Raw genomic sequence first — 23,192 nt, 5'->3', positions numbered from 1 at the left:
GGGCACTTTATAAAGTGCGATTACTATCCCTATTACGTAACACACCCCCTAATTACTACCGCTAGGGAGCTATTATACTTAAAATAAAATCTCTAAATACCCTTATAAAGGCCTAATTTAGTCGAATATAAATAAAAGAAAATTAAGCGTAAGGGATACGCGTCTTTTAAGCTACGTTTATTATAAATATATCTTTTTATTTAAAATAAATAAAATCCTAACCTAGAATAGCGCGTATTTTATTACTTCTAGTATATAAATTACTAAGGGCGAGGCTACCTAGCCGCCTTGCGTATATTTAAATTCTTATAGCGTCGCTTAGCTATTATTTTTCTTTCTCTTTTTAACCTCTCGTAATTACTATAAATACCCCTATTTACTACGCGCGCGCGCCTATGCTATTAAATCGTTTACTAATTTTATTTTAAATATAAATATCTAATATATCCGGAAGTAATAATAAGTTTTATATAATTTTTATAATACCTCTTATATACGTATTATATAATTTATTAAGAGTTTAGATAGGTAATAATACTAACGAGCCCCTCTAGGTTATTACTTCCCCCTACGACCTCTTATTTACTTACTAAGGCCCGGTTACTAAGCTCTCCCTCCCTAGCTAAGAGGATATTAAAGTTATTAATTAAGACGCTAAGGACTTTATTAAGTTCGAGGCTCTCCTTAGCAGCCGTAATAAGGGTAATAATAAAGTAAATAATAGTAATAAGAGCTCTAACGGGCTTTTACCTATCCCCCCCTCGGAGTTTAAGAATAAGGATAAGATTAGTTTAGATAATAAGCCCTCTAAAAAAAGTATATTATATACTTATTATTTTAAAAGTTTATATTTAATATTATTTTAGGGTCTAAAAAACGTAAGGCTAGCTCTTTTTAAAAAAGTAATAAAAAGTAAAAAAGAACGCCGAGAAGCTAAGGTACCCCCCGTAATAAGTATAGTTCTCTTTACTATTCTAAGCCTATTTAACGTATACTTAGTCCTTAAAAAGCTTAAAAAAGAGGATCCTAAAGAACGGGAGATCTAATACTTACCCTATTTTAAAATAGCCCTCCGGTATACTAATACTAAGGATAGTAGTTATTATTTTATAAGAAGTAATAGCTAATATACGTACTATTTTAATAACTATTTAGCTAAAGGGTATATTAATATACTAGTCGTTTTATAACTAATAGCCTAGGCCCTTACCGAGGCTATTATAAGTAGCGCTCCCTTTTTTATAAATATATTATCCTTTTTTATTATTAAAAAGCGCACTTCTAACTATAGTTTTAGTAAGATATTACTAAGCTCCGTAGTATCGTCCGCTAGATATATAATAACTAGAGGATATATAAGAACTATATCGGTTTTTATATAAAGGACTTTTTTAATACGCGCCCCCGGTCCTCTCTCGCGCCTATTATAATTATTTATAACTAACTTCTTATTATACCGCCCGCTTCTATACCCTAAGTTATTAACCTAACGGTCGTTCTAGCTCTTGCGCCCCTTATTACCCCCGCTACTTTTAGTTTTATAAACTTTAAGGTACGTAAGACGTATTTCTTAGCGCGCGTACTAACCCTCCTCTTTAATAATACTATACTCTTAGTAATCGCATACTTCGTAAACTAAGAGTTTAAATAATAAGTATAAGCCTAGGTCTTATTTCTATATATATATACTCTATAAAGTAAGGTTATTTTATTTATTTTAGGCCTCTAGGCCGCACTCTAAGTTCCGTTTATTATTTACTTTTAGGTATTAAGTTTTTTTAAGCGTAGCCTAAATTAATTATTTTTAACTATTTTAGCTATTTATAATAACTTCTCGCGTATCGTAGAGGTTAAGAAATATATAGAAATGTTCGAACTTAGCTTATAAAAGGTTTTTAGTAAGTCTATTTATTAGTATATCTTTTATTAATATATAAGTAACCTCGAAGCTATTTCTAGCGTGCTCTTATTTTAGCTATATATTTTATATATCGATATAGTAAAGTCGAGTAGCTATTCTTTCTCCTTCCCCTATGACGAGTCGAATCGTTTACTAATTATCGTAGTTAACTAACTATACTTCTCTTAGGTTAAGGGCAATATCCTTAAAAAGGCGCTTTAGAGCTATAGTCTCTTTTATAGTTTCCTTAAAATAAAAAAACTTAGTTTCGGTAGTTAACGTCGTAACCGTTACCTAGCGTACTAATTTCTATTAAATTAGGCTACTAAAAAGGAATATTATATATCCCTAAGATAATCGTTATATTACTTCGTTATTTACGAAGCTAGTATCTCTAGCTAAAAATAATAATTGCGCACTTAGTATACTACTATAATAGAGCGCAAGATATCTCGTTATATAGAGATATCGAATATAATAGTTAATTACTTTAATATAAGTTGCGCTTAGGTTAGTTAGGAACTATAATAATTACGAGTAAGTAAAGGCAACGTCTAGTTTAATTATAATAGCTATATAAAGCACACTCCCGACCTTCTCTTAGTAGCTCTTTATTTCCTCCTTTATTACTTACCCCTCGTTTAGTTTAAACTCTTCCTAAGGAAGAGGGGTAGCTAGATATAGTAAATCTATAAGGTCGAAGCGCTTAGTAACTCGCTTAATATATACGTCGTAAATAAAGTAAACCTTACGAGTAGTACGGTTTCGTAAAATCCGCACTCTAAGGAAGTAATTAATCGGTCCATTCTCCTTAAGGTTAATATATTCTTTTATATTATTAACGATCCCCTAAGCCGCCTTTCGGTCGTTTTAATAATATAAAATAATAAAGTCATCGATATAAAATATTAATATTACCTTCCTATTTACGGTTTAGTAAATATAGATCTCCTCGTAGCTATATATTATATTTATACTACGGAGTATAGAAGTAAAAGTTTAGAACTAGAGAATTAGTAAGTCTTAGAGGCTATATAGAGCGCGTTAGAGTTTATTTACTTTATTAATAACCTTATATCCCTCTAGGAGTTTAATAATTACTAGCTTTTCGCTCTTAAGAGGCGCGTTAAGGAATGCGTTAATAATATTATACTAATCTATTTTAAGGTCGAATTAGGTAGTTATTACTATTATAAGCCTAAAGGCCTTTATAGTAAGCGTCGAAGCGTACGTATTTTATAAGGGGTTAAGTAGTTATATATCTACCCTTATATATATACGTACTTTTACTTCGCTAACCTCGTTATTAACGTCGTATTTATAAGTATATACCTACTTTAATAAAAGTAGGATCCTTTGTTTAGGATCATAGTCGACCTCTTCTTATATACTAATATCCCTTAGCTTTTTTATTTCTACGTCTATAGTATCCCTAAGTAACTTTTATAGTTACGGTAGGAGATATTTAATATTACTAAACTTCTTTAGTAGGCTTTAGAAATTAACTTTAATAAGTCGTAGTTTTTAAACTCCTCCGGAGCGCTCTAAGTAGGTCCTATAAACTACTCCTTTTACTACTTAATAGAGTATTATATATCCTATATTACTTTCCTCTATAGCTTTCTGCTAATTAGGTATAAAAGTAAAGAAAAAGTAGTCCTAGAGACGGTTATAGTAATCGCCGTCTCTTATATTTAAATATAAAAGCGTCGTAAAGATACTACTATCGAAGTATTATAAAGGTCTACGGGCCCGGTTTAAACGTTTAGGACCTAACGGAGCTTTACTTAGTACTTAATAAGGTAGTTCTTATAAGCTCTATTTTTATATAATAATAAAGGTTTATTATAAGGGTTCTTTACTAACGTCGACTTTAGTATTAGGAATTATTTCTTTGCGATCGGTACTTCGTTTACTACGTACTCTAGCGTTTTATTAAGAGCCGTTAAGAATTAAAAGCTTAAGAACCTTTATAGTATATATAAGCGCTCATAAAGAGGATTATAGATTATATAAAGCCGTTTATAACCCGGTTACTATATCCCCTTCCTTACCCCTACCCCCGAGCTCGCGCAAAGGGGTTATTTTAGGGGTTAATAATAATAATAAGACTATATTAGCCTCTTTAGCCTTATTTACCGTACCCTAGAGTACGTTTATCAGTTACTTAGCGTCCTAAATAATTAAAAATCTAATAATAATACTATCCTCGACTATAAAGTTATTTTAAGTATTAGCATTTCCGAAATCTAGATCTACTTCTCTAAGTACTCGAATTAACTTATTATTAGTATTAAAGAGTTCTTATATTTCTTAGATTACTAGATTTACTTACTTACTTACGATAGCTTATTCCTTATGTGCGGGATTATAAAAGACTTCTTTGTTAAACTTAATATTCCTCGTAATAAATACCTACTCGAGTACGGGTACCTAGACCCTATATAAGTTATACGTTTTTAGTATATATCTAACTAAGTATCTTATATACCTACTCGAGTACGGGTACCTAGACCCTATATAAGTTATACGTTTTTAGTATATATCTAACTAAGTATCTTATATACCCGCGGGGAAGTACTTTAAACTCCTTCCGACGTATACCCCTCTTACGATCTTTATAAAAAAGGTATACTTAGTAACTATATATATAGAGGCTACCGAGATACGGGATAACTAGTTTAGAATCCCGTACTTAGTAACCTATTTACTACTAGCGTTAATACTACTTTTACTAATTAATTTCTATTATAATAAGCAAATCTCTTTTATTAGCCTCTTATAAGGTAATATTATAAATAAAGATTGCCGCTAGTACTATTTCGTTTTATAGATTCGTAGGGAGGTTTATAAAAAGGCGTATTTTACGAGCTTTAGTAATTACGAGTTAACTTACTCTTTTAGCGTTACTTACGGGTTCTTTTATATATAAAAATAGAAGTTCTATTCTAATTCTTAGCTCGCTATACTATGTCTTATATACGCGTCTAACGTTTATAGTTAGGAGAGCAGTCTTATTATTATTTTTAAAAAAGTAGATTAGAGTCCCTTTTTAATAACGAATCGCTACTTCGAGGCTCTATAGTACGAAAAGCACTTCCTCTTCTATTTTTATTTTTAAAAAGAACCCCCTAAGCTACTTATTATATTCGTTAAAAGCTATAAGTATATATTATCGTTTATTAAGAGATAGTTCGAAGTAAAAGAGATCTTAGTATATACGGTACTATAGCCGTAAGGCTCTTTTCGAGGGTAGTCTTTTTAAGACTACTATTTTAGCTTTAGATAATATATATACTTTATACTTAACTTATAATAGAGGTTTAATACGCATACCTCGAGTCTTATATAATAATCGACGAAGAGTATTAAGTTTAAAATAACTTATTTTAAAGTACTAAAAGAGCGCGCTATTAGACCTCTTATAGGTGCGTTAATATAAGTAACGGAATTTTTTATAGCTAATTAGTAATATAATACTAGCTAGGCTCTATAGGATACGCTTAAGGTTTATAAAAAAAGGATAGGATTAGAGGAGCTTATATTCGAAAAAGACTAGATTATTCTTTTAAATAAGCTACTTTTTAATAATGCTCTTATAAAGCGTTCCTTATTATAAAGTATAATCTAAACCGTAGTACTAGAGTGCGCTTCTATTTAGTAAAGTTTTTAAGACTATGTTAATATAGAATCCCTCGATATAAGTAACGTTCTAGAGCTTTAGATCGCAGGTTCCTTTTCCTTTAGGTCTATCTAGGACGCCCTTTATAATACGAGTACTACGTATAGTAATAAGTAGTATAGTAGTTCCTAATTTAACGTAGTTTTTATTACTTAATAATACGTAACTCTCGGGTTTAAGTAGGCTCTTATTATTAACTAAATATATTACTTTATAGCTATTTATTACCGTGCTCTAAGAAAGGGGGTAAGCGCTACTTATAGGAGTACTAAAGATTGCGTTTATTTCTAAGTCTTAACTTTTTATAAGTATAGCGACTATATAGCCCTCGTCCTAGTTTATTAATAAGCTCGCTATAAGTTAGTTAGAGGATCTTTTTAGAAACCTAGGTTTCTTAGGGGTTCTATCGTTCCTTAGCTAACTAGCTTTTTTAAGCTTACCGTAGAGTGATTTTTATTTATTTAATTTAATAACGGCGAGGACTTCTTTTATATAGCTCCTTAGTATTCGTATTAATAACTTACTAGCGTTTCGGCCTATAAGTACCTATTTTAATTTTTAGTACGCCGTAGGGCGCTATAAGTATACGTAATTATAAAAGTATATAACGTTACCCTTATTATTTGCGTCGTTAACTAAGTTAGAGCGTTTAGTAAAAGTAGAGTAAGCCCCTCCTTAACCTAAAAGTCGTTTAGTATATACGTCCTAGGTTACTAAGCTAAATATATATATAATCTCCTCGAGGGTCCTCGTATACGTTCTAAAGGCTATTAATTCGCTAAAGGTCTTATATATACGTTAGCCCTATATAGGGTTAAGTCTAGACTTAACCATAACTAAGAAGTCGAGTATAGTAATTTCTTTACTAATTTCTAGAATATTATACGTTTTAGCTCGGAAATAAGTAGACTACTACTCTTTATATTAGCGTTAGGGGTTAATTCTAATCCTCGCTTTATTAAGGGCTTGTTAGTATTCCTCTCGAACTATATTCTTTATTACTAGTTCGGGGGGCGCAAATTCCTATTTTAAATATCTAACGATTCGCTATATACTAAACTTAGTACCGTTCTTAATAGCTTTTTAGAATACGTATTCGTATAATATAGCGTTAACTAATTTTACTAACTACTAAGCAAGGACTTTAATATACGTATTAATAATATTACGTTCGTAAGCTATAAGTTACTCGTATTTAGCGTCGAGCTCCTATTATTTTTAAATACTCTCGAGCGTATAAATCCTTTTTATAAATACGGTATAGGGATAGATTTATCTACGTAAAGTAAGTAGTATAGCTAGCTTTATAAAAAAAAACCCCGGCTTAGTTTTATAGGTTACTCGTATTTAAAGAAGTCGAAAGGTTTATACTAAGAGTTATATTTAGAAGCTATTAGCGGAGGATTTCTTAGTTTTTTTAGTCGTTTTTAAACGCTTTATAATAGGCCTAGTAGGCTCGTAGTTCTTTTTTATTACGGGTTATAACTAATTATCCGAATTTTGAGGGCGAAGTGAGTGCTATAGAGGGGTCGAGGAATGCGTCGGAATCTAGAGCGTCTAGGTCGACGTACTTTTAAACCCCAACGCCCTTATTTATAATACGAAGTATATTAAACTATTTAATTTAATTATTACGGCTAGTTAGTTTAGCTTAAGCTAAAGTAGGTATAAGTAAGTCGGTTATTTTAAAAAGATCGTAAGAATCGTATTAATAAGTACGTTATTATAATATAAGGTCTTAACTAAGAGCTAAGCTTATAACTATTACGAGTTATAGTACGTAGTAATAGGTATACGGAGTATAATAAAAATAGCTTAACTATTAAAATAGAAATAGATAAAAGGAGAAGGTCTATATACATAATATCTAAGATAGACACGTGATTTAGCACGTGACGGGCACTTTGTGAGGTGCGATTACTATCCCTGTTACGTGACAGTTTAACTCCGTTGGCTTTCTGTGGACTCCTACCACACCAAATGTGGCGCCTCGCTTCGCCATCTTGCACACCTGCGCAGGGACCGGCGGTGCGCCCGCCGCGTCCAGAAAGATATCGGTACCAGGACGAGTGCCTCGGTTCTGTGCCGTCGCTCCGTCTCCTTGCAACTCGACCAACTTTGCCGCCAGATCTTCAGCTTCAGCTGAGTTGACGACAGCATCGGCGCCGACTTTGAGAGCCTTTTCGAGCCTCGCGTTGACCACGTCCACGACTACAATGTGGCTCGCCCCCTTTCTGCGATACCCCAAGACCGCGCCCAGACCGATGGGCCCCGCGCCAAAAACCACAACCTTGCAGCCCGGTTTCGGGCTCGTCCTGTTTACCGCGTGCAGGGCGACCGCCATGGGCTCGTTTAGTGCCGCAATGTGCCAGGGTATGCTCCTCGGAATCTTCTTCAGGTGCTTCCCTTGGCTCGTAGTTGTAGATGACGACGTATTCGCACAGCGCACCCTGCGCACCGCCCGAGCCCAAGAGGCCGTCTTGAAAAACCATTGTGTCTACCACGACATGGTCGCCGACTTCGACGTCTGGTGACTCAATGCCCGCTCCGATTTCTGCAACTTCTCCTGCTGGTTCGTGGCCGAGGGGCGTACAGCCCTGGTAGGGCGGGATGCCGCCGTGGTCGGTGTACAGGCTGTCTGAGCCGCAGATACCGCAGGCTTTGATTTTGAGGAGAACGTCCTTAGGGCCAGCTTCGGGCTTCGGGTGGTCGACCCACGACACAACACCGGGCGCCGTGATTTCAACACGCTTCATGACGGGCTCAGGCTGGGTCTGAACAAAGAGAATGTAAAAAGATGGTCGCTAGAAAACAGAATTACTTTTAGAGGAGAGTTGGAGCAGAAGGCCATCCTCTTGTGAGGAACATGTGTCCCGCCCATGGTCTCTTATATTCTATTTCCTCTTCGGTTTCAATTGACTTCATCGTATGGAAAGCGAGACCGATACCGAGACATCGTGAAGACGCAAATGAGAGGTAGCTGAGTGCGAAAGGGGGGGTATTGCGACGAAGGTTGACAACTGCTCCCCGAAACTAGCCCCCCTTACCATTTTGCTGGGGCCCCCTAGTTTAGTTCTGGATGCCACGAACCTTACTTTGGAGTTCGGGAAGTGGTTCAGTGCAACACATGCTCCCATTGGCGACCCAAGGTAGTGACTAAGCGCTATCAAGAGCACTACTCCCGCCGTTAGCCTTCGGGTTTAGGTTATGCTGCGGAGTACTCCGCCCGTGCCTTACTTCCAAGTTCCAGGACTCATTGTCGGAAGAAGAAATGACCGTGATAAGGGCATCATGCCAACAGAGCCCGCCAAGAAGATCTCGTGAGTTTCTGAGCCTCTATATGAGAGACAATGTGAAGATGACTGCTGACACTAGCTGTAGATGCAAGAGATGCCAATACCGAAAGGCATCTTGAACCCTCGCAACCTGAGTAGTCGTTACTTCACTGACTCGGCCTTCTGCGCTCATAGCTAAAATGCTCACGCACGGAGCCCTGCCAGAATTGCGCAACTGCTCAACAGACTTGCGAGTATCGAGAGGTCGACCGTAAACGACGGCCAGCGACACACGAATATGTCGTCAGCTTAGAGAACAGAGTCGCATGGCTGGAGTCGTTCATCGGCAAACTTCAAGCCGCGCCAAGCCCGGAGCGGGACAGCCTGCTAAAGACCGTCTCCTTCGGGGATCACCTCTCGGCCCCGGGACCAGCTTCAGTAGTGAACGTGAGCGAAGAGAGAAATCCTGAGCCATCTCGAGGCAGCAGCGAGAACCTTCAGGTCGACCTTGAAGGTTCGCTCATCTACCATGGTGCGACGAGTATCTATCGCGCCCATCTCGGGGTGCCAGCACGGGGCAACGCCTCACCCTCACGCGAGCTTTCTGAGAACTATGTTGTTGGTCCCGACTCAAATTTTGAGCATGTGGCGGAGCATTTCGGAATCAGCTTATACGACGAACTGGTAGATGACGCATTGATGCAGTTCTTCAAATGGCAGTACCCGCACTTCATGTTTATTTACCGAGAAGCCTTCTTAAGGGACCACTTTGGTGACCGGGTTCACGGCAAGTATTGGTCATCGGCTTTACTCCTGTCTATCTGTGCCCTGGGTACACTCATGTCACCAGACAAGCGCCACAGAGATGCGAGCGAGCAGTTCTTCTCCGCTGCCGAGAGCATACTCATCGTCTCCGGCTTCACGAAACCTTCAATCGTTACTGTACAGGGCTTCCTCTGCCTGGCATTCTACGAGATTGGAAGAGGAAATCTCTCAAAAGGATGGGGCTTTTCGGGTAAGTCCTTGCTTATGATGCCCAGTTCGTTGATACGTGATGTTGAATATGGGCGGGTCTAGGAATCGCGTTCCGCATGGCACAAGACATGGGGTTTCAGAGGGACCCGAAACATTGGGTATCCCACGATGCATCGCTAGCTACCGAGGAAGATTTGGAGATTCGCAGACGCATCTTTTGGGGATGCTACACTTCTGATAAGTTGATTAGCCTGATCCTTGGACGATCAGTCTATCTTTTCTACGATGACGCAGAAGTCGAAACCACCAACAGGCTCCCGTAGGTCCAAGATGTATATCTACGAGTTTCCACCTTACCATGTATTGACTGCCGATCAGAGACTTTCCAGAGATGAAGCCCTGGCTCTCTGCTGGGTTCTCGGATTATGACGGGGAGTTCGATGTCGTAAATCCCCTCATCCCGTGTTTCAAGGAGCAGATCCGGCTTTCCAAGATCATCGAGAAGATGCTTTCAAAGTTGTTCTCCACCAAGAGCAGCCTGGAGGGCATCGGTCGCCAGTCGTGTCTCGACAGCCTCAACTTTGAGCTGTGTAGCTGGTATGAAGCATTGCCGGACTGTGCGAAATGGAACAGATGGGAACCATCAAGCACCCTGCTCATCCCAAGCGTGGCAGCACTTCAGTTAGTTCAACTCCCTTGACCACCCCCCTCCCTCTTCTGTCGCTTTGATCGTGCAAGATGGGGCTGAAAACTAATTCCACCATCAGTTTGCTCTTTCACAGCGTCCGCATTGCGCTAAACTTCGAGCAAGCGGTGTCTCATGACATTGCAGCTCTGAAGGACAACGCCCGCAAAGACTCCTTATCATCTGCGGAAGACATCGCACACATTGTACGGAAATACCGCAGCCAGTATGGTCTTGGACACAGCCCTCTTATGATGATCTACGGAGTCATGCAAGCGGTGAGAACGCTGTCGTTATTCGGCACGCCGGAAGAAGCTCAGTACTTGTTGCATGTTTTGGACGAATGTTCATCTGCCTGGACATTGGCCCACCAGGCGAAAGATAGATTGGCACGAATCGAGGTGTGAGATGCTGTTGCAACTTTCCACCATCCATTTAACTTGCGTAGAGAGTAAAGCAGTCCAGCACCATGCCATACTTTAAGAGATAGCCCTCCCCAATTTGAGCATTTCAATAGAGGGGCAAGATACTGCACTAATTATATGTCAAGCTCCAAGACTGTTAGCAAGGGGGGTTGGCGCTTCTAGACACAATGGATATTTCAACGGTATGTAGTGTCGTCATTCTAGTGCAAGTCATGAACTACATCCTCTATCTCTGAGAGCCCTCAGGGCAAGGGAAGGCCCGCCTCTAATCCTGCCTTTAGGACACCAGCAAGCTTCTTCACATCTGAGGTGTTGTTGTAGAAACCAAAAGAAACTCTGATGCCCAGACGATAGGGCGTAACAAGCACACCACTCTCCTTCAAGAGATCCATCCACCTCGCGTCATGCAAATCCAGAATGTACAAATGAGGCGCATGATCCTTGCGGGCCGAGGGCCCGACTATCTTCACCCCGAGACTTCGGCACTCCTCTCTCAACACATCACCCAGGCGGTAAAGGTGCTCCTGCACACGCCCGGGACCCATGGAATCCAAATAAAACGTCAAAAACGCCTTTGCAGTCGCGGCACTGATCAAGCTCAAATTCAGATGCTCGTATCGGCGAGTGGAAGTATGATATATCACCTCCTCGGAAGGGACCAACAGGTCAGCGCGCACGTTGCTGACGGCCCCATAACCGACGATAGGCGGAGTGGGGTTGGTGTCGGCGATGAACTCCGGGTTGACGTAGAGAACCGCGAAGCCCGTCGGGCAGTTCAACCCTTTGTGCAGACTGAAGGCCGCCGCAGAAACCCCCAGAGCTCGTACATCCACTTCTGCGAAGCCGACCTGCTGCGTGAGGTCTGCGAGAACGTGAATGCCGCGTGGTCTGTATGTTGCGCAGATGTTGGCCACGTCGTTCCACTGGCCGCTGTGGAACATGATGGAGCTGAGACCGATGGCCCTGGTACGCTCGTCGACATACGGCGCAAATGTTGCGGCGTTGGCGGCCGTGACGTGCCCGGTTTCTTCCGCTGTCGAGATGGTGGGCACCTGTCGAACCTCGAGGCCGGCTCTGCGGAGAGCCATCCACCCGTAGACGTGGTTCGGGTGCTCTGTGTCCAGGACGACGACGTTGTCACCAGGCTCGAATTTGAGGCTCCGAATGAAGCATCCCAGTGCCTCTGTTGTGTCACGGGTGAAGGCTAGGGAACTTGGGTCGGCGTTGATGTACCGGCCGACTAAAGCACGAGTCTCTTCGACGGCGTTCTGCCATTGAGGCTTTGGATGAGGGTTGTAGAGGGCATCGGAAGTGAATTTGGCGATGGCGCCGTGGATTATCAGATTTGAGGGGGGTTGGTAGGAGGCATTGAGGTAGGTAAGGCTCTTTTCTGCCAGAAGAGGGACTAGAGACCGGAAGGTGGAGAAGTCGGCTCCCGGAGGAGGTTGAGGGGATGATTTGATCGAGGTTGGGGCATCATCCACATGTTCTTGAACAGCACTAGGCGACATGATGAGTCTGAATGGGTTGTATAGGAGAAGAGATAAGTATGATGAGATTGAGGTACAGCAATAGACTCGACTTTCTGTCTTGACCCTGCCAGCTTTTATCGTCTCTTCATGTTCCTATATCGGCGCCAAGATCGAGAGTGATTTCTCGGCATTCCGTCGATGGCCCGATATGACCCCATAGAACTTGACGCGTATGAGTTTATGGACGTATCAGTGGCGATACTAGCTTATGGAGGTTGAAGTCCGTCTTTAGTACCTGGCGGATGATTAGGATCTCGGAGCGCCAAGTGTGCGGGGCAATCCTGATAGTATCACCCGCCGAGCCGTACGTTCAGCCTCCAAAACTTGTCTTTCATGGAGTGATAGACTATGGCCAGTGCTGAGTATGTCATCTGTGTGAGCTATGCGTTGGGTCAATATCGAATCATCTGATGTCGTTGCAGGGTCACCCCAAGGATCCACGATCGTCAATCCGGCAGCGCGGACTTCGACCTCCATTTGCGGGTCGCACGTTGATAAGAGGCCCCTTTCCCCGCATGTTGGTGCAATTTCGCTCCACGCCAACGTCCTTAGTCTGTGGATTATCTGGACAATGTATTAGTCCTTATCGGTTCCCCAGGTTCCAAGATAACTCTGGATCACGGAGAATGACTTCCAAAAACTTCATGACTTTAACGATCGCTAAGCCGAGAAGATGTTTTGCGAGATAAGTCCGGAAGGGAATTACGCCTAGTTTCTTTGACCCTTATCTTGCTGGTACGCAGGCTATAAGAAGCTGGTGCCCGGCGTCGAGAGCCGACTGTTGGGTATCATAATCACTCACGGGGTTCTTATCATTTGTCTCAATTGCTTCCAGTGCTTATGACTGAGAATTCACACCGCGCCATACTCTGAATCATTTTGGCAAAACTGCCTTCACAATGAGCAGCGATGATATCGACAGCAAGTATGGCAAAACCGCCAACGACGTCGTCGGCACAGTGGTCGAGCCCTCTGATATGGAGCCATCGACCTCCAACGTCGAAGGAACTTCCACAGAGACGACAGGCGAACAGCAACAACTCAAGCGGGAGTTCAAAGAACGTCACGTCTCTATGATCGCTGTCGCCGGCGCTATTGGGACGGGACTCATTATCGGCTCTGGTACGGGTCTCGTCAGGGGCGGTCCCGCGAGTCTGCTGATCGCGTATACCCTCATCGGAGCGGTCGTCTTCTTCATCATGACGGCCGTGGGAGAGATGGCAACAATGCTTCCTTCGGACAAGGGGTTTGCTGGATACGCTACACGTTTTGTTGATCCGGCTTTGGGGTAAGACTAGAACCACACTGTCGACACGAACTTCTGTTCGGAACAAGCTAACTTACACGTGGAAACAGTTATGCCACGGGATGGAACTATTTCTTGAAATACGCTATCGTCCTCCCCAACAACCTCACTGCAGCAGGCATCATCATACAATATTGGAGACCTGACCTCAATGTCGCCATTTTTGTGACAACCTTCACCATAGCCATTATTGCTGTCAATGTAAGTCGAGTATCCGGACAACTACTATTACTCTTTAGACTAACAAACCATCAGATCCTACACGTCTCTTTCTTCGGCGAAGCAGAATTCTGGATGTCCGCCGTAAAACTCCTCGTAATCGTAACCCTCATCCTAACCTGTTTCATAATCTCCATGGGCGGACAACCCTCTCACGAAACAATCGGCTTCAAATACTGGCACAACCCAGGCGCCTTCGGCTCCTACCTCGTCGAGGGGCCAACAGGCCGGTTCCTCGGCTTCTGGGCTGCAACAGTCCAGGCCTGCTTCGCTTACACCGGCACCGAAGTCGTCGGTGTGGCCTTTGGCGAAGCGCCCAACCCGCGCCGGACGATCCGCAAGGCCGTGCGCCAGACGTTGTGGCGCATCGTGTTCTTTTACGTCTTGGGTGCGCTGGTGCTGGGGATGTCGGTGCCGTATACCAACGACATGCTTATCGGCGGGACGAGGAAGAGTACCGGGGCCGCCGCAAGTCCGTTTGTTGTTGCGGTGCAGATTGCCAACATCCCAGTGTTTCCGCACGTCGTCAACGGGTGTCTGCTTGTCTTCGTCCTGAGCGCTGCCAACTCGGATATTTACATTGGGTCTCGTACGCTCTTTGGTCTAGCGCGGGATGGCCAGGCGCCAGGGCTATTTATGAGGACGTCTGGGAAGGGCGTTCCGCTTTACGGGGTCGCGGCTACGAGCGTCTTTGCGGCGCTGGCTTACATGAATGCCGCCAAGAGTTCGTCCCAGGTGTTCGGGTATCTGGTCAGCTTGGTCACGGTATTTGGCACCCTCAACTGGGTGAGCGTCTTGACCAGTTACATCTGCTTCACCAGAGGTATGCAAGCGCAGGGTATCCCGAGGAGTCTGATGCCGTATCGTGGGCCGTTGCAGCCGTACGGCTCATACTTTGCTCTATTTGTGACCGTACTGGTTGTCCTGTTTAATGGTAAGTCCACGCCTTCTTATTTGATTACACGAAGATTAATTGCGCGATCTTTCTGACACTAATCACAGGTTACAATGCCTTTATCCCTAAGTTCACAGTATCCACTTTCATGACCTCCTACATCGGCGTTGCCATCTATTTGGCCAACATTTTCAGCTACAAAGTCTATGCCAAGACACGGCGGGTAGAGCTTCACTCGATGGATCTCGTTACCAACAGGCTCGAGGATGACGGAAGCAAGTATCCCAGTACATTGGAGAAGGCGGTTTCATGGGCGGCAGAACGGTTCAGGCGATAGGATTGACATTATTCAATAGATATTACATATATGGACAGGTTTAATTCGCAAGTGGTATCATCGCGGCTCTTCAGGTCTTGCCCCATCGGACATATATCCACATGCACTCATCACCATGATATCTTTACTTGCCAGCTATCATACAATAGCAAAATCCATACGAACATCTCCAAGTAAACAGCATTTGAGTTCGGATTGGGGTACCTCTAAGCCGCCACCTTCTCGCCCTTGGTAGTCTCAGTCAGGCCCTCAGCGGGAATCTCAGCATCGGTGTTCTCGAAACTCCCGCCCCTCTTCATGCCGAGCTGGCGGGTGTCGTAGCCGTTTGCTTCCAAGTAAGCGCGGTAGCGCGCGTCCTCGAGTGCAATGGTGTCTTGGCCGATGTGCGGCAGGCAGAAAATCGCGAGGGCGGCGGACAAGACGCAAAGCGAGGAGGATACCCAGAAGGGATATTGGGCAGAGGCGACGGCGTTGTCACCGGCGGCTGCTTGGATGTACGGGAAAACTAGATTGACCTTGTTAGCCAAATAATCTCTATAACCTTTGTTACACCAGGCATGTGTAACTTACCCCATGTACCGACGAAAGCGCCAATCTTGCCAATGGCAGCAGCGACACCATAGTACTTGCCGCGAATGCCCGTCGCGCAAGTCTTTGCGGCAAGCAGACCGATGTTGTTACCGGGACCGAACTCGCCGAGCGCCAGAAAGATGCCGTAGACGACGACAAAGCCGCCGACCATGCCGGGCTGCGATAAGTTGAAGTAGTCGCCGGCCATGATGAAGCCGACGACGGCCTGCAGGAAGACACCGAGGGCGAGGGCGTAGCGAGGACCAAGCCAGTCCGAGGCCGGGGCGCCAAGCATGGTGCCGGGGATGTAGAACAGGTTGATGACCGTGTTCCAGCCGAAGACGGTGGTGAGCGGAGCCGTATCTCCATACAGGTTGCTCAGGATTGTTGAGGAGTAGATACCGAAGGAGTAAGCGGAGAACTGACGTCGGAAATTAGTGTGTGGTTCATCATAGGTAGTGCCCACAGCTTCAACATGACTTCATCATAGTGTCCACAGCTTCAACATAACTTACATCATAGATGAACCAGATCAAGCTGACGACGAAGAGGCGCCATCCGTAAAACTTGAGTGAGAGAAGGTAGGGCGTCTTCGCGTAGCGCATTGAGTTCTTGGTCGATGCTTCAGGCTCCTTGACGAAGAGACGGAGGGCGAAGAGGAACATGGGGAATACGACGCCGATGCCCAAGCTGGTGCGCCAGATGGTGCTGTAGTGACCATTGTGGCAAGCGGCTGCGACGACGTATGGCACGAATGCTATGCTCTAGTATCAGTGTCGCCAACATCAAGATCAAGAGTCTGAAGAACGAACCGCCAATAACGAAGCCCTAGTTCACAATGTTAGCAAACATGCAATTGACAGTAAGAAGATGGCGAGGTACAAACCCAATCAATCATGGTGTTTGTGAACATGATGAACCATAAGTTTCTCGAGCCCGACTTTAGCTCGCCGGTGGACTCTGCTGCGCCGACGCTACCCGCGGGGTACTCTCCTCCAATGCCGATACCGACCTAAATGTCATCGCGATGACGTTAACAATTGCACTGTTTCTGAGCCCATGCGCTTATCCCGAGCACTTCGAGCCAGATTTGACAACGAAGCAAGGAGGGCCAGTCTGGTTCAGACTTACAAAGAATCGCCATGCGGCCAGGATGTTGAACATGCCAATATCGTCACCCTTGTAATAGGATCCGGCGGCGAGCGCAGTGAAGACGAGCAGGATAACGGTCGACACGAGCAGCGAGTTGGTTCGCGACCAGTGGTCAGCGAGCCAGCCGAACGCGAGCTGTCCAACGACGGTGCCAGCAAATGCGATGTCGCCAACGTACTTCTTGGCGTTGGAGTTCTTATAGAGGTCGCCGTACTGCAGTGCGAGGATCGTGGTGACGGATCCGATGACCTATGCCCCACGTCAATGACAGTTCCTGAGAGATGTTGTGCCAAAAGCGGTTGCGCTCACGTTGTTGATGTAGCCGTCGGAGAAGAGACCGGCACCGCAGGCAATGACGGGCACAATGGCCTTCCGGAACGGTTGACGGGGCGCATCGTCGACGGCGACGGCCTCTTGCGCCGTTGCCTCGGACTCTGCCGACTTCTTTCTTCGGAAGTTAAGCATTGTTGCGGCTCTTTTTCTCGTGTAAGTGCTCAAAGCCGCGCTCAGTGTGTCGAAGGGAGAAAGGCCCTACGACACTGCGACAGAAGGAAGCGAACAATCGAGAAGATGACGGCACAGACAAGATTGTGCGCGTGCGCGAGGGGGGGAGAGGCGAGAGGTTGTGCGAAGCGGCGCGCAAAGGTTAAAAAGAATAGGCGCAACGAGTCAAGAAGCGCAAGGGGAAATCAACATGGTATTTATTCGGACGATCACAAGCCCGTCAGGCCAGCCACAGCACAATCTGCCAACCAGAGGGGCCTCTCTTCTCTCATGTTGCTTTGCGGTGTCTCTTCTTTCCCCCACTTACCACACGCCCTCGGAAGCAGCTCTGCTGTTGGTTGCTTTCGTTCAATGGTGAGTAAGTATTTGTGACAGACAAAAAAGAGAGAGACAAACCTTGGGAATGCCTCGGGTGTCCCGTCCCACCCTACCTTGTTCCCCGGCGGACGGGACCCGGGTTCACCCAATAATGGGCAGCCAGCCCCGATGCAACATAATCGAAAGGATTCTATGGGTCCCTCTCCCCTCTCTCACGAGTCACCCACGGCTCCCAGAACGATTCTTTAGAGACAGACGAGTGGTCTGTTGGTTTTCTTTCGAGGGAGAACGAATCCACACCAGATAACATTTGCGGGCAGATACCGGGTTGTGTGCTGATAAGGCACGGTTATGCGGCAAGAGGGGGAGGAGTTTGGCGATTTCCTACGGAGTACATACACCCATTGGGACTTTTCGGTCTGGGCGCGGGCAACACACCATACGCCGCTCACCTGGGGAACACGGGGAGGAATCCTGAAGAACCAAAGCACGGGGAGAGAGGAGTGGAGGGGGACGTGGAGGGAGTGTGGGAACCCGATGTTACCCATTCGCTAGGCGACCTGTTGGTTCGTGCAGAGCTGCAGTAGTTCATGTGTTTCTCGACTCGTCTCCCGCTTTCCACAGGTTGATGAACAGGTGGCACAGATGACGCTGCGATGAGAAGAAGCACCGTAAGCCAGAGAGAATCAGTGGTCGCGTGTCTTATTTCCTACAACAGCCAATTGTGATTCGATGAGAAAAGGATGCATCGCTAAGCTTTTTCCAAGCGGTATAGCGCTTCTCGGCAGCCCTAGGAGGCTCACTTCACTTGGCGCTCTCCCACCTGCTGCCAAGGCTTTTCCCATGCGACCTTGTTGTTGCTGAGCTAGGGTACGTTGGGGGAAATTGTTAGCGTAGTTGTGGTTTGCCTCGAGCACTGTATGCTGACCTGTGACACATGAAAACCTACGAGCGAATACGTTGACAACTTTCAACACGTGCTGCTTCTTCAAAGTATTAGCAACCGAGACTAGGCCGATTATTTCGCAAAACATGCGATATGGAATCCATAAATCGTTGAAGGATAGCCGAAGAGGTGGACAGTAAGTCCGTTATTACAAAGACTCCAGGCTAGATCTATTGAGTCTTGGACAGCAGATCGGCCGCCGAACTGCCGTCATTCGAGAAAAACTTTACCAAATTGCGCGGCTCAAGCATCTGCATCAGAGCACGTGGTCGGGTTGCTCCGTACATACAAACATCATTTCTCAATTCACAAGCACTAGGATGTATCATGGTTAAATCTCTGCGTATTGCCGTTGCGCGACCTTTTTCTCTGCGTCCAATCCAGTGCCGTGTTGCGCACCACGTGCTTGCGGCGCCGATGTGCCGCCTTTGCCGGCCCGCCCCGGCTTTCGGTCCTGTGGCGGCGCGAGGACCCTCTTCTGCCCTCCCGGGACCCGACATTGCCGGTGTGGAGGCGTCACCAAGGTCAAGATCGGTCAGTATTTAGTCTTCTAGAGCCGTAAGTTTGCAGAAGTCTCGATGTTTGCTTGATGATTCGAATGGGCTCAACATCATCATCGATGGAAAGAATTGACATCAACTGTCTGTACGATGTGTCCGGTCTCAATTTAACTCGTTCGCTGATTTCGTTTTGGTCGCTGAGAAGGTGAAGGTATTACACGTCCGGCAATTCGCCGGAAACTTACGAGCACAGCAGGAAATGACTTCCTAGAAAGTCGAAGAGCGAAGGGCAGCGAGGAAATATATATATACTCGGTGAGAGCATGTAAGAAAGCACGTAACAGAATGGCAGCTTTGTCTGTGCTGAATATGCCAGCCGTACTGCTCGCATTCGCTTCCAGACAGTAACTTTGTACGGAGTACTCCGTACATTGTAGCACTAAAAGATAATTAGATTAACAGAGTCAGTCGCCTCAAAATTTGTCGATCAGTGCCAAATACTACGTGGCCTAACGATTTGTCGTCTGAATAAGCTCCAGAAAAACCATCCGGTTCAATCTCATCATGGCAACTTTTTGGCGAGCTGAGTAGTTCCCTCCGGCGCATTCATATACGCCCGCTCTGTACGCGGATGCACACATACACCGCCAGGTCTAACTTAGTATCTATCGTCTACAAAAACTGTCGCGAGAACCACGCCCGTTAATCGAGGGCAGCATTCAACGCTCAATATACTACAAGAATAATCTGCTACGCCATTCTGGTAAAAACTTTAGTATAACATGAAGGAAAACGTGAACTTCTTGATGCAAAGACGCTTCGAGGGATCACTACTCTCTGGATTGCGAGATGATATCCACAGATGCGACTGGCCCTGGGTCCCAAAGAACGATGTTTGCATTGCGTTTATATGACCATTACTCATAACACAAATTTGCGACTATTTTGCGAACAAATGAATGACCATGGTTTCAAGTTAAGATTGAGGAAATAGAGTTATCGTCAATTGACTACCATGACTCGATTGCTTGGTCCTTGACATTAGTGTCACAAAGCTTCGACATCGAATACTCGTATTCCGCAGTGGTCCAGTTGGTCTAATCACCGCCAGTTTTCGTGTCATATAAGTAAGATCTGATGCACCAATCTCACGATTAAGACCCTGGAGAAGACATTTACATTCTGATTCTTCTTCATTGTCTTTCACTCTTTGAACGTCACTCACTTACATTACCTCAACACACATTCATCATGCATGCGTCCACTGTCCTCGCCCTCCTCACAGCCTCTGCTGTTCAACTCGTCGCCGCGGGTGGTTTCGCGTCAACATGCAGCGATATGTCCTACTCGGGCACCACATTCACCGCGAAGTGCAAGAACACCTTTGTCGATCCCTACTTCGAGGACGCCCCCATCAACTTGTCAAAGTGCCTTGCCAACGTCGGGGGCAAGGTTGTTATATGTCTATTTCTCCTTTCATGCCAGGTCATCAGAAGATTCGCAGTTCGATTAATATCGTAATAGCTTCAACTATCTATAGACTTACCGCACGTTACGTAACCTCGGTTATATAATTACTAAGGCCTACTTTGCTCGTACTCTCTATATTAAAACAAGCTTTAATACCTATTTCTTATTTTTAATAAATAAGCGTTCTCTTTATATATATTAATACTTTTATAATAATTTTATAATAATTATAAGTCTAGCTCTAATTTAGACCCCTATACTTTTATTAAAAAGTTAAGTATTACAGTTTACTATTTTTTTTTATAATATTATTAAACCCCTATTATATTTACTAACCTTATTCCTAAACAAACTAATATTTTTTAAAAAAATTACTAATATTCTTAAGTAAAAACTTAATTATTAATAAGATTAGCTTAAGTAATACCTCGCTTTATAAGTTAAGGCCCGATTAAAAAACGTTTAGGACTTATTAAACCTAAATAACTTTATTTCTTTATTAAATCCGTTACTCTTTACTAAGTTTATTTTTTTAATTAAAAAGTACGTTAAAATACGAAATACTATTTAAAATTAAATATAAAAAACGGCCTTAACTAAATACTAATAAAAACTCGAAGAGTTTATTTAATAATAAACTAAATAGTTAAAAAGTAAGACTATAATTAAATACTTTACTAAAAACGCTCGAACTAAATAACTAGTTAATTAAATTAAATAACCAGTTACTCTAATAAAACTAAAAACTATAATAATAAATTAAGTACGTTTTATTAAAAAATATACCTCTTTTATTTAATAAACCGTATTTAAAACGATCTTTTATTTATAAAAAAAGAGATTATATAAATTAATAAATCGCTAGATCTTTTTTATAATTACTTAAAAAGTCTTAGAAAATACGAAAGAGGAGCTTATAAATTCTTTAAACTACTCCTTTTATACTATAATTAAGGTTTTTAAATAAAAGTACGTACTAAGTAACTTTAATTTATTTATAATTATAAAAAAAGAATTTAACGTAGTTATAAATAGGGCGAACTTTAGTATTAGCTTATTAACTTAGATTAAAAACTTTTTCTTAGCTTATTATTAAATAATATAGCTTAAATTACTTAAAATCTAAGGGACCTTTATTTTAAAAACCTTTTTTTATATAATTATATATTATTTTATTTTAAATTAATCTAATTAAGAGCTCGCTAAGATTATTAAACTAAAAAAAAAAAAAAGCGATCCTTAATATAGGGTATTATACTAAAATCTTTAATAACTTTTTATATAAAGAGGTAGTATATAATAAGAATTATAAACGAACCTCTATAATATTTACTATATTAATAAGTTACTTAGATTCTCTTAAATAAAATAAAGCGACTCTTAACTTATTTATTAACTATTTCTATAAGGGGACCTATTATGAAAAGCTAATAAACTATATAAAAGTAGAGCTTATTTTAATAAATAAAACGAAATTAAAATATATTTAGCTAAGTACTAACGATACTTAAAAATAATTTCTTATTTAAATTAAAAAAAGTATATAGACCTCCGTACTAACCTCGCTTAAAAAAGCTAAATTTATATAAAACCCCCTTTTAAATAAAATAATAATAACTAAAGTTATTTTAAAAAAATAACTAAAATTAATAAGCTAAGTAATAAAAAGAACTTAAAAAGAACTTACCCCTTAAATATTATAACTATAATTATTAACGTTAATCTACTCCCTAAGCTAAGTACGGAAGGGAATAGAAATAGTAATCTTATTATCTTTTTTATCCCCTTTACTAGCCTATACCTCCTTTTTAAAAATATAATTATAAATAATTATAATACCGTTTATTTTATTAATAATTAATTACTTTTAGAGCTAGATTTTATTTAATAAAGTAATAGTTTAGAGAATATAGATTTTAAAACGGCCTCTTATTTTATTATTATAAGGGGAACGAGGATTATACGTAATATCCTTATAAAACTCAAAGGGCCTAGGATAGAGTATTTTACTCTTTATAATATTAATTTTATTAAAAACTTTTATATAAACGTCGTATTAAAAGCTCTTTTTTAAAAAACTAGTATTTAGTACTTAGGTTTTAATTATACCCTTCGGTTTAATAATAAATTTAAAAACGTTATTATTAAGTAGCTTAAAAAAAAGTTAATTTAGTTTTTTTAAAATATAAGCCCTATTTATCTTATTTTCTATTTAAAAATTAGTCTTTACTTATTAATATAATTTTAATACGTAGCGCTTAATACTTATATTTTTTATACTAATTAAAGAACGACTAATTAAATATAGCCTAGCTTTAATACTTTAAATTTAAATATTTTATATTAGTAGTACTTAAAAAGCTCGTCCTAGCTACTTAGGGGGTAAGGATTAAAGGACTAAGCTATTTAAAATATTAATACTATATAACCCGAGTAAATAAGAGTAACTTAAGTAGTACTCTTTTTATACTTAAGTAAAAAAAAGCTAAGACTCCTTTTTT

The 23,192-nt window shown here is 42.2% G+C and overlaps 6 protein-coding genes across 6 annotated transcripts; 3 read left to right on the top strand and 3 right to left on the bottom strand.

Annotated features, from left to right (window-relative positions):
* Positions 1–7,467: 7,467 nt before the first annotated feature.
* Positions 7,468–8,463, bottom strand: CLUP02_11807 (alcohol dehydrogenase; the record flags this gene model as incomplete). Its single annotated transcript, XM_049290774.1, has 4 exons — positions 7,468–7,508; positions 7,560–7,963; positions 8,025–8,350; positions 8,404–8,463. The coding sequence occupies 4 exons, from the start codon at positions 8,461–8,463 to the stop codon at positions 7,468–7,470; spliced, it is 831 nt and encodes a 276-aa protein (XP_049147919.1).
* Positions 8,464–8,873: 410 nt separating this feature from the next.
* Positions 8,874–11,104, top strand: CLUP02_11806 (uncharacterized protein; the record flags this gene model as incomplete). Its single annotated transcript, XM_049290773.1, has 8 exons — positions 8,874–8,902; positions 8,971–9,012; positions 9,083–9,121; positions 9,166–9,872; positions 9,935–10,151; positions 10,211–10,513; positions 10,600–10,920; positions 11,068–11,104. The coding sequence occupies 8 exons, from the start codon at positions 8,874–8,876 to the stop codon at positions 11,102–11,104; spliced, it is 1,695 nt and encodes a 564-aa protein (XP_049147918.1).
* Positions 11,105–11,184: 80 nt separating this feature from the next.
* Positions 11,185–12,453, bottom strand: CLUP02_11805 (cysteine desulfurase; the record flags this gene model as incomplete). Its single annotated transcript, XM_049290772.1, has 1 exon — positions 11,185–12,453. The coding sequence occupies one exon, from the start codon at positions 12,451–12,453 to the stop codon at positions 11,185–11,187; it is 1,269 nt and encodes a 422-aa protein (XP_049147917.1).
* Positions 12,454–13,373: 920 nt separating this feature from the next.
* On the top strand, positions 13,374–15,231 carry CLUP02_11804 (dicarboxylic amino acid permease; the record flags this gene model as incomplete). Its single annotated transcript, XM_049290771.1, has 4 exons — positions 13,374–13,762; positions 13,831–13,981; positions 14,036–14,933; positions 15,002–15,231. 4 exons carry the CDS (start codon positions 13,374–13,376, stop codon positions 15,229–15,231), a joined length of 1,668 nt encoding a protein of 555 aa, XP_049147916.1.
* Positions 15,232–15,437: 206 nt separating this feature from the next.
* Positions 15,438–17,418, bottom strand: CLUP02_11803 (major facilitator superfamily transporter; the record flags this gene model as incomplete). The annotated part of the gene is made up of 7 exons (XM_049290770.1): positions 15,438–15,736; positions 15,802–16,222; positions 16,317–16,558; positions 16,614–16,629; positions 16,688–16,813; positions 16,933–17,202; positions 17,263–17,418. The coding sequence occupies 7 exons, from the start codon at positions 17,416–17,418 to the stop codon at positions 15,438–15,440; spliced, it is 1,530 nt and encodes a 509-aa protein (XP_049147915.1).
* A 2,585-nt stretch (positions 17,419–20,003) lies between these two features.
* Positions 20,004–20,742, top strand: CLUP02_11802 (uncharacterized protein; the record flags this gene model as incomplete). Its single annotated transcript, XM_049290769.1, has 3 exons — positions 20,004–20,114; positions 20,267–20,312; positions 20,381–20,742. The coding sequence occupies 3 exons, from the start codon at positions 20,004–20,006 to the stop codon at positions 20,740–20,742; spliced, it is 519 nt and encodes a 172-aa protein (XP_049147914.1).
* Positions 20,743–23,192: the final 2,450 nt, after the last annotated feature.

Source organism: Colletotrichum lupini, chromosome 6 (genome assembly GCF_023278565.1).
Source record: "Colletotrichum lupini chromosome 6, complete sequence".
NCBI lineage: Eukaryota > Fungi > Ascomycota > Sordariomycetes > Glomerellales > Glomerellaceae > Colletotrichum > Colletotrichum lupini.
The sequence above is the reverse complement of the archived record's forward strand: the minus strand, read 5'-3'. Positions and strand labels throughout refer to the sequence as shown.